General features: G+C 39.7%; 1 protein-coding gene across 1 annotated transcript in view; it reads right to left on the bottom strand.

Moving 5' to 3' along the window:
* LOC118320690 (ubiquitin-conjugating enzyme E2 Q2-like) overlaps positions 1 to 7,508 on the bottom strand; it is a 13,766-nt gene extending 6,258 nt beyond the window's left edge. The window contains exons 1-12 of the mRNA XM_035651716.1: positions 7,412 to 7,508; positions 6,809 to 6,992; positions 6,308 to 6,412; positions 4,782 to 4,904; positions 4,371 to 4,424; positions 3,833 to 3,973; positions 2,862 to 2,946; positions 1,333 to 1,393; positions 1,154 to 1,244; positions 1,000 to 1,058; positions 772 to 820; positions 555 to 650 (exon numbers count right to left, since the gene is read on the bottom strand). Coding sequence (XP_035507609.1) covers positions 555 to 650; positions 772 to 820; positions 1,000 to 1,058; positions 1,154 to 1,244; positions 1,333 to 1,393; positions 2,862 to 2,946; positions 3,833 to 3,973; positions 4,371 to 4,424; positions 4,782 to 4,904; positions 6,308 to 6,412; positions 6,809 to 6,967 — 1,023 coding nt within the window. The 5' untranslated portion in view covers positions 6,968 to 6,992; positions 7,412 to 7,508. The remainder of the gene's footprint in view (positions 1 to 554; positions 651 to 771; positions 821 to 999; positions 1,059 to 1,153; positions 1,245 to 1,332; positions 1,394 to 2,861; positions 2,947 to 3,832; positions 3,974 to 4,370; positions 4,425 to 4,781; positions 4,905 to 6,307; positions 6,413 to 6,808; positions 6,993 to 7,411) is intronic.
* Between the last annotated feature and the right edge of the window lie 6,259 nt (positions 7,509 to 13,767).

The following is a 13,767-nucleotide window of genomic DNA, read 5'->3' on the forward strand; positions in this document are numbered from 1 at the left end:
TTGTTGTCAGAGCCCCTTACGATTCAGCTGATTAAATTACCTTTTATACTGAAATGATCCAGAAGTAAAACATAAAACCAAGAAAGTGACAAACAAACACCAAAACATATTACATGCCAAGATGGGATGTGCATGAACAAGACACTGAAACTGAAACTGAGACAGCCTTATAAATATCTGTTTTCTTGGTGCTTAACTTTTCAAACTCAGAGAAGCCTGGAACCAGACTAGGTGTCATCGAAAAGAACAAAGCAAGTACAAAGTGACAGCAAATGCAAACTTCAGCACAGCAGATAAGCATCTTGAGTATGCTGGCCATCCCAGTGGTGACACATTGCACCTCCCATCCCACTGCAACTAGACTGAAGAAATACCACATAACTTTGGCTACAGAAACACGAGATTCTCACACAGCACAACAGGCCACTGTTAAGAGGCAGGGAACCAGGCCTCTGTGTCAAAGCACTGTCATCGGGGTTCACATCCTTCATTATGTGAGCTCAACATTATCATTTCCTGACTTGAAATCAAACCTCTAGTGCTTCCACACTTACTTTATTGGCTCCAAACTGCACTCTGGCTTTTCCTTTGACTAAAGTGGCATTGATCTGCATGATGACAGACTCAATGGAATAGGCACTGCTCCAGCCCTGCAATCAGAAACCCCAGTGTCAATAAGAGTAGGGTTTAAAAACAGATGCAAATACAATTCAAGGTAATATTTAATATCATGCAGCACAAATCCACATTCATTCAAGGCTCAAGACATACCTGTTTGGTGAGTAGTTCCATGCACAGGGCACCTCCTCCAAGAACATAACTAAAGCAAGGACAGAGGGAAAATTATTAGAGAAAGGGGTGTCAGCACAACACAATGAAGTCTTGTTCCAAAAGAAAAATACCCTTTTTAGTATAACAGTTTGTTCACTAACTTGGCTTCAAATTGAAAATGGTAATAGCAATGGAATAAAGCTGTTTAAACCAGCTAAATTAACTCACCCTCCAGAAAGCACAGGAGACACCACCCGGACAAACGGTGGATCAAAGGGGAAATTATCCTGTAGAGACGACCAGCAAAAACTATTCATTTACAGGCTTCAAAGACTTCTAAATGGTGTTTCATTTACATTAATGCAGAGCCAATTTTACTCACTTTATATGAGAAGTTTAGTAAAATGTAATCCATTCCTTCCTTTTCCTTTAGGACTTGTAAATCACTGTGCAAGGGGCTATCTGGATCGACCCTGTTGATCATAAAATGATGCTATAAGTCTGTGTTCATGTTAACAGAGATAAAGAAAATAATGTGACACAAGATTTAAAGTTACTTACGTCCTTAGTTTGACGTGCCACTCATACAGGCTGTCATTGACAAGCTCGACTGAGTAGATGCCTGCAAAAGAAATGAATTAAATATCTCCTCTGACATAATGATATAATATTTTCATTCTAGAAACTAAAAGGTTTGCAATGAGACAAAGCAAAAAAAGTATTGTAACTACTACCTCCACTGTCATACTGTCAGCTAATTCTGCAACAATTATTGGAAGTCTTGTTCAAAAAATGAGGAACTTCTACAAAATAAAAAGGCTTAAAAATAGGTCGCTGTTCAAGTAAAATGAAATTTGGTTTGTGCTTCATTTTACTGAGAATATTATTTTTTCTTTGTTAAACTGCTGTAGAAAGCATTTAGAAAGCACTAAAGCATGCAAGAGATTAGGGCTGCCCCTTTACAGTTGAGTACACTGTTACACTTGGTTCACACTGCCTATCTGAGCAGCGCATGGCGGCTATGGCGCTGAACAGCTGCGTCTGGCACACGCGCGGCGTTTACACCGACAGCGTGTCAGCTGCATGGCTGCTGCTGCTGCCAGCCCCATCTTTCTATACTGAGTTTGCCTTTGATAAAATACCATAGAATAAAAGCCTTGTTAACATATGAATGGATTCTGTCCACAGAAACGCCAGAGTGCTTTAAATCTGAAAACAGGTACAGGAGGTGTTGCGTTTAAAAAAATACATTTATATATTTTTTTCCCCCCCATGTCTGTGACATATTCTACAGATACAGGCAGTGTGAACGAGCCGTTGGTTGTTAAGAGTAGCACAGCCTCCCAGTGACTATGGCTAGGACTGAACACAAACTCCCACACCACTGGAGGCCAGATGATTTACAGTTGCTCTGACCAGAATTAGACATGGCGGGTTCAGACAGGGCCAGGAGAGGAGTGAGTTTGGAATGAGTTAATTTGTAAGTAACGTTACACATCATCTATTGTTTTATTGCCTGCGAGTACTTGTCTTTGTGAAGTTATTTCAGTTATTTATTCCGTGTGAACAACGATACTTGTGTGATGTTATACAATGCTGAAATAAATTGACTAAATGTTCAGTCTCCTTGCTGGCTGTTCACATTCAGAATCATTACTGCCTTTTCTGTTAGCAAGCGGCTGTTAAAATATATGCATTTGAATAGTTCCTTGTCGACAACCAGTTGACATGAAAAAGCTTTAGTTGGGGACGGCCCTACAAGAGAGACATTTGCAGATAACAGTAAAAGGTATAGTAACCTAAAGTACAACCACTACACCCACATGAGGGTGGAGCTGACCTTTCTTTGAGATAGTGTACATTTTGAATTCTGCATATCTAAACTCACGCAACTGTTTATATCTGATCATGTAAACATCATTGCAGTGCTTGATGTTCACCAATACTCATCAATCACTTTAAAAAGAGCATAGAAATGATGATTATTGTGTATGGGGATTTGCAGGTACATGTGCTAGTTTGAGTTATTTGTAAGTCCTCTTTTCACTCAACTCTGCAACAAAGAGCAGACCTTTGTGCAGTGTGCATACCTGTCTTGTAACTCTGAGACCTGTAGATCTCTCTAAGCTCCTTCATCAGGCGGTCAGAGGCTTGCACTGAACCAGACACAGCTCCCTGCAAAATACAAAACAACAACTTTAACAATAAAGACAACGAACACAGTGGTTTCAATTCACTGAGGGTTAACCTGTAATCTGTACTGAACATGGGCCAACATAAAAGAGAAAGCTTTATTCTACTAGACGCCAATATTTATATCAGTGCACCCCCGAGAGAATGATTCACTGATCCTCAAACTATTTTTAAAAATTTCAAGTGCATGAAAAGAATTGGCTCCATAGTTCGGATATAACTGTATTCTCGACACATTTTAGATACCAAGACACCTGCACAGCTGAGCCATTAAACTGGATGATGGGCAAGCTGACAGCCCTTCCCAGAAGAAAAACAAATCTTTATGCGAGTTTGTGCCCTTGAGGGGCAGACGCTAAGAGAAACCTGAATATGAGCTGTATATGGGAGCACATTGCCTACCGTCAGATACATGGAAGAAATATCTCCACTTTCTTTTTCAAAACCTCTCCCCATTTATCTTTCACAAAAGTAGTCACTACTGAGCAAAAGGAGCACTCCCATGGTGCGAACTTACGCCCTTGACAGCCCCTTCAGGATTTCGCTGGCTTTTTGGGGATTGTTGCAATGTTTTTTTGTTTTGGGACATTAAAATTGCACAGATAGTTGTCAGTTTTTGTATAATTCATTAGAAATTGACGTTTTGTGCAGGGGACTGCTACGACTGGTGAAAGTCACAGGAAACAAAAATCTAATTTATGGAAAGGTTGCGGTTATTTGAAAACATTTCAAGGTTGCAGAATTTGCTGGGATTGGTTTCATTTCTGTTAATCCTTTGCAATCGCAACATCACAACTTCCTGGAGGAACTGCCGACATAAAATATGTTAACAATAAGCCCCATAGCTCCTCATAACATATGTACTTACATTCAAGTGGTCCTGCCTCTGGTTCTTTCGGATCTTCTCCAGGATGGCCAGATTCTCCTTCTCAATGCCGTCATCCTCGGATTTCTTACCATCCACGGGCTCCTCCTCTTTCATTTCATAGTGGTCCAGATCTTCTATGTCCTGTTGGTTCAGATTTGATATTTTAGACATAAATTCTGGTTCACCAGTAATACATACAAAATAAAAATCAAAAAACAGCTCAAATATAAAAGCCAAGTCAAAAGATATAAAAACGTCCTCATTCACTAACAAAGAAAACATTAACAATGTCAATATCCAATCAAATATAATCAAATAAAACGTAAAGACAATAATCATATGTATGTGTAATTATAAGTAATACTGGCATTTTTATTCAACAATATGCTTTCCCCAAACGCATCATACTAGCATGTGAAACAAACAGCCTAAACATTCCTCTCTGATGATGTGTGACTAAGATGGGAGGAAAATACATAAGTGTTTCATTATTGAGCATCTAGCACATTAGGTATTTAGACCAAAGATGATAACTTACCTCTCCCATCTCCTCCTCCTCCTCTTCTTCAGATGTGACCTCTTCTGTCCCATGCTACACATACACACACACACACACACACACACACAGACCACAAACAAGGTATCAAGTTAAGCCGAATAAAGTGGTCTGAAAGAGACTTGCTGTCTTTTTATTTTACATAAGACCATCTTTTACTGAGCATAACCACAGGATTAAGCTATTGATAAGCTTGGAGAAAAATTTCATACAAATTACCAAGGTCCTCTGTAATGAAGGCTGCTATTTCATTACTGAGAAAATGTGGTTTGGAAGGACATAATTAAACATCCTAATTTAAATATGCATAGCATATTCCTAATCAAAGTAATCAAATAGTGTGCTAGATTGCCATAGGGCGGTATTTGACAAGAGCTAACTAGGCAGTCTTGCCTTTCGGTCTTGTCCCACAGGGCCTGCAGGCAGAGGCTGGTCCAGCATCTCCACATCTGGATGTTGGGGAAGGTTGTACAGCCGACAAAGGTCACAAATGAGTTTCTTCAACTGCTGCAAAAGCTAGGAAAGACAAAAGCAAATAAAAAGGGGATAGAGTTAGATAAACTATTACATATTGCAAATGCAGCTACACAGCTATGTGGATGCAAGACATGGCAGAATCACCGTCGCAGACATGAACAATAGCAGATTATGCAAGTGGACATAGTAAAAATACGATTTTTTTTTTTACATATTACAGGTTCCTGAATGAAAAACTAATTACATTATTCACCAAGCAGTATGCATTCAAGCTCCAACTGTGGAATATGGTAAAATCTATAAGTGTAGCCAGAAATCTTTCAATTCATATGACTTCAAACTAAGAATTAAACATAAAGCACTTCTAGCAGCACTGCAAATAAATGCTTGAAAACTGACACTGTTTGTACAAAAGGAGTTAGGCGACACAGTCATTAAGCTGCCACCCGCTAATGTGTTCTGCTTCTGCCTTTGCAAATGTGGTGCAATTCAAATATAGGGTACCGCTGAAACATCTGTGCAACAGCAAGAAAACAGATTGATCTTATCTAGCCTCAGGAAGACAAGGGTTGTCCTGTACCTAACCTACAACATTAACAATGTTTTCTTTATCTGAATGTAGACTAAGTTATGGTGCAAACTGCAAACAAAAATAAATCTTCTGTCCAAAAAAAGCTGACAGCACTTCTATAAAAAGCATATTTTGTGTCCTATAAACAGAGCAGTGTGAATAAGTAGGCTAACTAAGCTCAGGATGTCACACCACACACAGGATTATGTAAGAATCTGCCAGTCACAGACTTTGTGACCTCTTCGGTTGTTGTGATGATCTAATGACCCGCCCATTCGGTCTGCTGAAAACCTGTCACACTCATTTATGCAGCACATGCAAAGTGTTTATGCTTGAAAGCCCATTTAACACTAAAATGGCATTTAACTACTTCAACATAAGAAAAAGCTTGCAATAATTGCAAAGGATATTGAATGACAAACACTTTATGAAATGTAGCTTAAAATACTTATATACAATCCAATACTAAGTGAACTTTAACACATTTATAGAATATCTGACAAAAGAAAGTCCAAAACAAAAGGAGGAGCACCAAAAGATTACTTTGCACCACAATAGCTCACCACAGCAGGCTGGCATTATGTCACAATAATGCAAAGAAAATGCTCCTGCTGAGTGGCAGCCTGGTCAACACTTGTTCAGCCAAAATCACCTACTCACTGCTCATTTCTGTTAAATTGACAGCTGCATAACAAGATAATCTCTGTCTTGTAGTGAGCTCCACAAAACCTAACGTGACGCTTCGATGGGCCACGTTTTAAGGTGAACCTCCACTCTAACTAATACAATTGTCAGCAGATTGTGTAGTGTAAAGAAGTAGTCGCGTTTTCCCCGCTGACACAATGGCAAATAAGCGAGTTAGGATAAGTACCAGGGTGCTGCCTTTCCTCACATCCTCCAACCTCTCCAGAACTTGCGCCAAGCTCGGGTCATCAGAGTCCACAAACCATATTGGCGGCGTAGATGGATACGATTCCTAAACACAGTGGAGGGCAACAACAAAAAAAACAACAACAACAGTTAAATCAACACATTTGACCCAAGTTACACAAAGTCAGTGAATGACGTAAAGTCAGGGTTGACGACATTAGCATTCAGGGTGCAACGTTAGCTAACAGCTAGGGTTGCTTATCAACACTGTTAATGTCCAAATGTCAGACCGACAAACCCACCACCACCACCACCACCACTGCGTAGCTCCCACTGACTTTGGCTCATGAAACTACGCCAAACCTGTCCCGCATAGCATCATGTGGTACAGTTGTGGAGGTAGCCTGCTACCTGGCTACCAAGTTAACCAGCTAACTTTAGCTCGCTAACGACCAACAAGGGAAGTGTATAAATCCCGGCACTTGTGTTTCTGTCCCCTTACCGTTATGTTACAGTGGATAATTAACAGCTTTTCCCCAGTCACATTGAACTGGCAGCTCAGCTCGTCGGGCTTCCAGTCAATGATCCTGAAGCGTTCGTGGTTTGGATCAAAAATGGACTCCAAAAACTTCAGTTCGGCCTTCAGCCCCGACACCGACATCTTCCACGCATCTCCGGCTGGGCCGCTGGGGAGGGGGAGAAGTCGGGACTTAGCCTTCAGCTAGCTAAAGCCACAACGCAAATTTCAGCACAAAATTGGTTTTAAAAAGTGGCAAAGAGACGACGGACTGTCCCGGTAGATGTGGCTGGATACCCAGCGCCAGCTACAAGCAGCGTCCGGTCAAATTTCACCGCAACCGGACAGATTTGCTAATGAAGTAGCTAACGTTAGCTAGCTTTCAGTTAGCATTTGAAAAGAGCGCAGCGCTCGGCGAGACGCTAGCTGCGAGTTAGCGAGCTAGTCCGTTGTTGTTGTCTTTCCGTCTATTGTTGTTGTCTGCCTCTGATAACAACACTTTAAGGCTGCCGCGGTGTCCCGTGACCGTTTCCTCACAGTCCCATCGGACAGTTCCTTACTGGTTCTTTAACCGGGTAGCAATCATACCATCTCGGCGATGTGAACGTATATCCGCTGCAGGGACCGTGTTTTTCATCCCGGTGTACAACTGTAGCTGGCCTCTTGTGGGGTTTAAAGATGGCGTTCAGCAATCTCCCCGTTCCCGCAGAATCCCAGCATTCAGCGCGTCCTCAATTTATTTCAGGGTAAGAAAATAAAGGAAAGTTTACAGCAGCGGGTTATTTAGTCAAACATTTATGCGGGAGAAATAGTCTTATTGTGATTTTATTTTGTTTGTAAGAAAAAAAGAACAACCCCCCTGCTTTCTATAATATTGAGTTATACGGGTGCACAGAACTTGTATCAAATTGGCCTTTTCTAGTGAATTATTTTTCTTTGGTACCACAAATGATGAAATATATTTAGATTCATCTTTCATGGAAATTATTATTATTATTATTATTAATTATTGTGTCAGTCCTACTCCTAACTAGGGAATTATGACTCAGCATTGGAGTTTAATTATACCAGCAACATCATCAAACACAAGCATTTACATTTTGTGTTTAAAAAATGTACCAAAAAAGAAATAGGCTGTAGTTATGTAAACTGCTTACCTAGGCTTTGTTTGACAATTTGAGTAATTGAGCATATAAGTACAACAGTATAGCGGACACAATATTCAGATCGACTTGCTGTATTATTTTCACTTCAGTACATTAGTTTAGGGATACAGACTGTTCAATTGGCTACCTGGACTTAACAGGTTATTAAAAAAAAAGAAGAATGTGTGCAGCAGTGACTATACTTAATATATATGAAGGTTGATCTGTCATATGTATGTTTATATCTACAAATAGCTACAACTTATAGACATGAGCAAGGAAAATGAGGATCATGTCGAAGGTGATAGCTTGCTTATTTGTGACTATAGTAAGCACATGTTGTTCTTTTATTAATAGAAGCCAATTAACAATTATATTCAAAATCCGCCATGTATGTTTGTTTTGGTGTTTTGTCTCTCTAACCAGGATAGATCACCCTTTGTAGATAATTTGTAGAATTTGAATGGCTGCTCTGTCCAAATTTTGTTTTCCCACTACCTGATGCATACTGGGTTGTAAAAAAAAATTCACTCTGCTCACAAGGGTCCTTGAAAATAACATGCAGTCTACATGCTCTCTGGGTCTATCCCCAATAAAAGCCATTAACAGTGTACTTGTGTATCAAATCATGTCTGTAATAGGACCTGGTGCCCACTAGGGGGTAGTGTTGGCCCAGGATTTGAACACTATGGTTAGGGTTAGAGTAGTAGGGCAACCTTATTAAAAGACTGTTGTTGGTCCTACTTTATGCTGAGTGGTGGTTACTGTTTCAGGCTACATGAATATCTATCCAGTTTATGTTTTTCTTGCAAATGTTGCCATTATTTTTATGGTTGAACAAATGGCAAACATGTCAAGATTATTTGCATTTGCAGTCTATAATTGGATCGTTATCTCTCAAAAAATCTAAACTTGGAAATATTTTGACTTTCATGTTGAGAGCCAGACAGGCTCAATACCAGGAAGATGGCAGAAAGTCTTCAGGAAGCAGTCCTTTTAGTCTTTGAATTAAATTAGACAGATAGTGTGGATTTCGGGGAGCACACCAAACCTTAAAAGCAAACTTTAAAAGCCATTCCCTTTGTGAGTGAGCCTGTTATCAGGAGAGTTTTGGGAGTAGCTGACGGGCCCAGAATAGTGCTGTGCTGTCGCCTCTAATTATGCTATCATGAGGTCTCCCTTTCATCAGGGAAAACCTTTCTTTTATTTTGCCCTCTCCAAATTAGTATTCTGTGATAGACAGCGGAGGACACGGGAAACTTACTCGAATATTACTGGTAGAAGTTCATTGCTTAATGTCTAATGTAGTCATATGTTATACCTCAGACCTCGGACCTCTGACATCCACTGGATTGAGCAGCGGAATTCAAATGTAGCTGTAACCCATATTGAAGTTGTTAACAGTACCTTCAGCTCTTGAGCTATGTTGCAGTTTGAGGTTTCAGTGTTGAGAAACAACATATTGATTTGGCATTTTAAAGGACCATAAACTAAAAGCGCGGCGGTGGTTGACTCTAACAATCTACCTGAACTCACCGAGTGTGCAGTGCAGGTCAGAGGTTTGTTAATGTAATAGTTCCTGAGGAAAGGTCAAGGTTTCAGTCTAGCAAACACTGTAATTCATTTTTCTTTTTGGGGTGGGGTGCAAGAGTGGAGGTGGTGGTGTAAAAATCAACAAGCGTAGATGTGCTGAACACCAATTGCGCCTTCTTTTTCTTACCCTGCTCTTGGTGTTTTCTTGGTGTCTATAATTAATGAGTGAGGGCTAGTGGGTGGCTGCCTGTGCGTGGGCATTCCTGTGCATTCAGACGTCAGGATATTGGCCAGACTATGATCACAGTAATTTATTCTGGGGAAGTAACAAAGGTTTGAGTAATTACGGAGGGATATTATTTAGTCCCCTTTTCAAATTATAATAGCACAGCCTACGTCCAGATATTAAGAAGGCTGGTTGAATGCGTTGCAAAAATCAGGCATGAGCAACCAAAGATGTCACAAGAGCTGAAAGTAATGATAAGCTTAGTGAGATAGTAATATGAGTCTGTTTATGCCTTATATTACAAAGTTTAATTATCTAGCTGACTGACCTGACCATTAAGTATCATCATCGTGAAGAGAAATGTCTCTTTTTAAGTGTTGTGTTTTACGGGCTACTTTTTTAATCTTTCACATCCGCTTTTTCCGCACTTCCACCTGCCCACTTCACTTCATTTAACTGCCAGGTTCATTCTGAACCCATGTTACCCAAGTTGATTTTTCATTTGCAGGTTAAATCAATTAGTATACATTGTAGTTGGTGTGTCATTACTCTGCTTTGATTGCTTATCGAGGAGACAGTGTTGAGGGACTTGCCCTCTAATGGTATAATGTCATGTTATGGAAGACAGCGGTTGTATAACATCCTGCTAAAAGCAATTAACCCTTCTTGCTAAACGAGAGACTTTGTACATTTAGACATATTAATTATACCAGTGTATGTCCAGTATTGACATGTCATTAATGAAATTCCTGAGTAAGATACTATGCATATATATATTTTTGCATGGAAAACATGATTATATTTCATGTTGTTTTTTTAATTTTATGTGTAATTTAGATAGCACAGCAGGGGAAAATATATTGTATATGGTTCCTTACTGATTGCATCCCCAGTATTCACTCATGAAGAGTACATGCAAATGCAAGCGAGAAGATGGACATCTGAGAAATGGATTGTAGATCTCAATCTTTTTATTTTTAATATATTTTAGCATAAAGAATTCCTGGTAGATCCTATTTTCAGGGATGTCTCAAAGTCACGTGCAAAGCTTTCCAAGGGTCAGAACCAACCAAAACAAATGCCTTTTGTTAAATCCTGATTCTCTTTTCAGCTTCGCTTTATGATTGAGCAGCTGACATGTAGTTTGTCACAGCGTGCCTGTCTACGCACTAATAAAGAGGCAGATTGCTGTTGTCCTCTGTGATTTATCCTGCTCTTCTGCCCTCCATCTGCACTAGACGAAAAAGTTAATTAAAACCTTGCCTTGTCTCCTCATTCCATCCCAGACAGCAAGAGCAAATCATCTCCCACCATTTACGAGCTTTTATTTCTTTATGAACAACACCAGAGCTTAAGTCAAACTGGGCAGCATGAAGGCTATACATGCCTTCTTCTTTCAGCTTGAACTTAAACCTCAGTATAAGATGTCAATGCACAACCGCTGGCACGCTTTATTTCTGTTATCCCGTTTAGATATTCTCTTACAAATTGTTGTGTGTAAATAAGGAGTAGCACTTTCCTAATTAAACTATAAACTGCTTGGCTTGTCTATGTACTGTAGTTACATAGAATTAATAGTACAACAGAAGTGAAGAGCAGTACTTCATGAGTGTTCAGCTCATTAGTTCACTAAAACTGTCTTTATTAGCAGTGTTAATGAGGAGAAGTGTTAAGAAAAACCCAGCTGTGTTTGAGCCACTGTGGTGTTAAACCAACAGGGATTTGGCAGTGTTTAGATGTTTAACTTTGGATACCTGAAGCCATTCCTCAACAGCCTCTACTGCTGATTCACCACATAGAGCAGGGCCATTTGTCAGACAAGACTGCACCATTTCCAACACGGAGGAGCAATCTAAAATTTTCTTCTGGGGAACAGTGAGTATACGAGCAGAGACAGAGAGAAGGACAGTTCATATACAGGACACAGAGCCACAGTGAGTGTAATATGTCCTTGCATCATCCACACAACTGATAAAAACGGTGCTTCATTTACAGAGAATCTGTATCTCTCACACCCAGTGCTGGACAGAAGCCACCGAAGGCTTCATTTAGACGATACGGTACATCAATAATACTGTTCTGAAAATCATTTCGCCTGTTGGCTTTTAAATGTTTAGGCTGCAAGGAGTGATGATGTGCAAATGTCCAATATACCATAATGTGAGAATTGTCCTTGAGTCCAAAAGATTAAGGGAGCTACATTAGACCTTTTCACAATTGTACTAAATATAAATTTTTCACCTTAGGGAAATGTAGAAAGAGCCCTGCTATGTTCTTGTCTGTCTCTTTGAAAATCTCAAATAAGTCAACCCTGTAATTGCAGCAATATATAGTAATAAACAATATTCAATTCAATTCATCAATATATTAAAATTAAATCTTGACATGAACTTACACATACAATTTAGAGCAAAGCTGCATCAGATGCAGTCCACACTAAGGCAGGAGTGATCAGGCCAGTGAATAGCACCTGCGCACAGACCTCCAGGCTTATTTCCAGCATCTAATCGGAGGTGTCGTCCTGATTCTGACAAGCAACTTGGGAAATTGTCCCCCATTGGACCATGATAGTTCACTGAGGTTACTAAGACCCTGCAAGAGCACTGCATCCAGAACAATGGCTAGCAAAATAACTGAAATACTGATATCATGAGCAAGCAATGTGGAATAATGTACAAAACTGAACAATAGAAATCATTTTTAGGCCAAAAAGTTTAAATCCATTTATTGCTGTGAAGCAACTTACAGGGAAAAACCCCTCTCCAGTCTTTATTTCACAAAAGAAAAAAGAAGGAAAAGAAGAATGAAAAAATTAGGTATATTGTAGATTAGGTATACAGTGTATTATACAAATTGGTTTTATAAACTTTTTACACCAGTGTCTTCCAAAACATAATTACATTAAAAAGGCACTTGTCAATTCCATGGGTCTTAGTCGACTTAAGTGTTTCTCCAATGAGCCCACAGAGGGCCATTACTCTCAAATAGTACTGAATAAAGAGCAAATGTCACCTTGAACTGCAGTGGTATCACCAGAAGTGTCTCAGCAGTCCCTTTACTTCATCTATAAAAAAGCTAAAGCTACAGATGGAGTTGGGTTTAAAGGAGAATTGTACAGCTGACACTGTATTCTAAAGCATATTGTATGATATCTACAATACAATCAACCTCTCATATGTAACACATCTCATCAATGATGCTGTGTCCTGGCTTTACATAATGAGATAATGGCAGTGTGGTGTTCATACCTTGCTGTTTCTATAATGAAAGCATGAATCCAGATTAAAGCCAATATACATACTGATATCTAGAGATATAGAGAACAGATGTGAGAAGAGGTTAAAGAAGAACTTTATTATGAAACATCAATATCAAAGCATGAAAGGATTCAAATACATTTTTATGGCAGTCCTAATATTTTCTAAAGTCATGTATTTTTCATAAGTTTTACAGTGTAATGGATAAATGGGCTGTGTTGTGCCAATCTAATTGGATGAAGGTTATCTGTGGGGCATCGCTGTTCAGTGGGATCTGTTGTTCCTCATGTGGTCTAACCAAGTAAACTGCTGCCTAATCACATTCAAGCCAAAGTCTATTCACTTTCTGGGGCACTGCTGCTCTGGCAGGAGGTAAAATGGGCCGGTGGAAGGGGTCTCGTAAATGAGTGCACCATTGCCAATCTATCCGCCCTAATGCTAATACAGTTTACAGGGCCAGTGAGAGACCCTGACAGGCTGACAATGGGGGAAGGAGGCCCAGCTTAAATCAATTAGCTAAGAGGACAAATATCATCTAAATCATACCCTGCCTGGCCCTGGGCAACGAGCCTGAAATGGAAGTCACATGCAGGCAGAGAGTAGCACTTACTCAGTCCTGGCCAGAGTTATGCTTGAGGTGCTGACACTAAAGCATACACTTACTGTATAACTAGCTCAGAAATGAGCAGGCACCAAAAGTTGAATTGGAGATCAAGCTTTGAATAAATCATTGTCTTCATCAGTCAAGGCACTGTTCATTTCTGCTGCATTAGAGTGTACAGT

Source organism: Morone saxatilis, unplaced genomic scaffold (genome assembly GCF_004916995.1).
Source record: "Morone saxatilis isolate NCDOM2014 unplaced genomic scaffold, NCSU_SB_2.0 Contig11, whole genome shotgun sequence".
In the NCBI taxonomy this organism is placed as follows: domain Eukaryota; kingdom Metazoa; phylum Chordata; class Actinopteri; family Moronidae; genus Morone; species Morone saxatilis.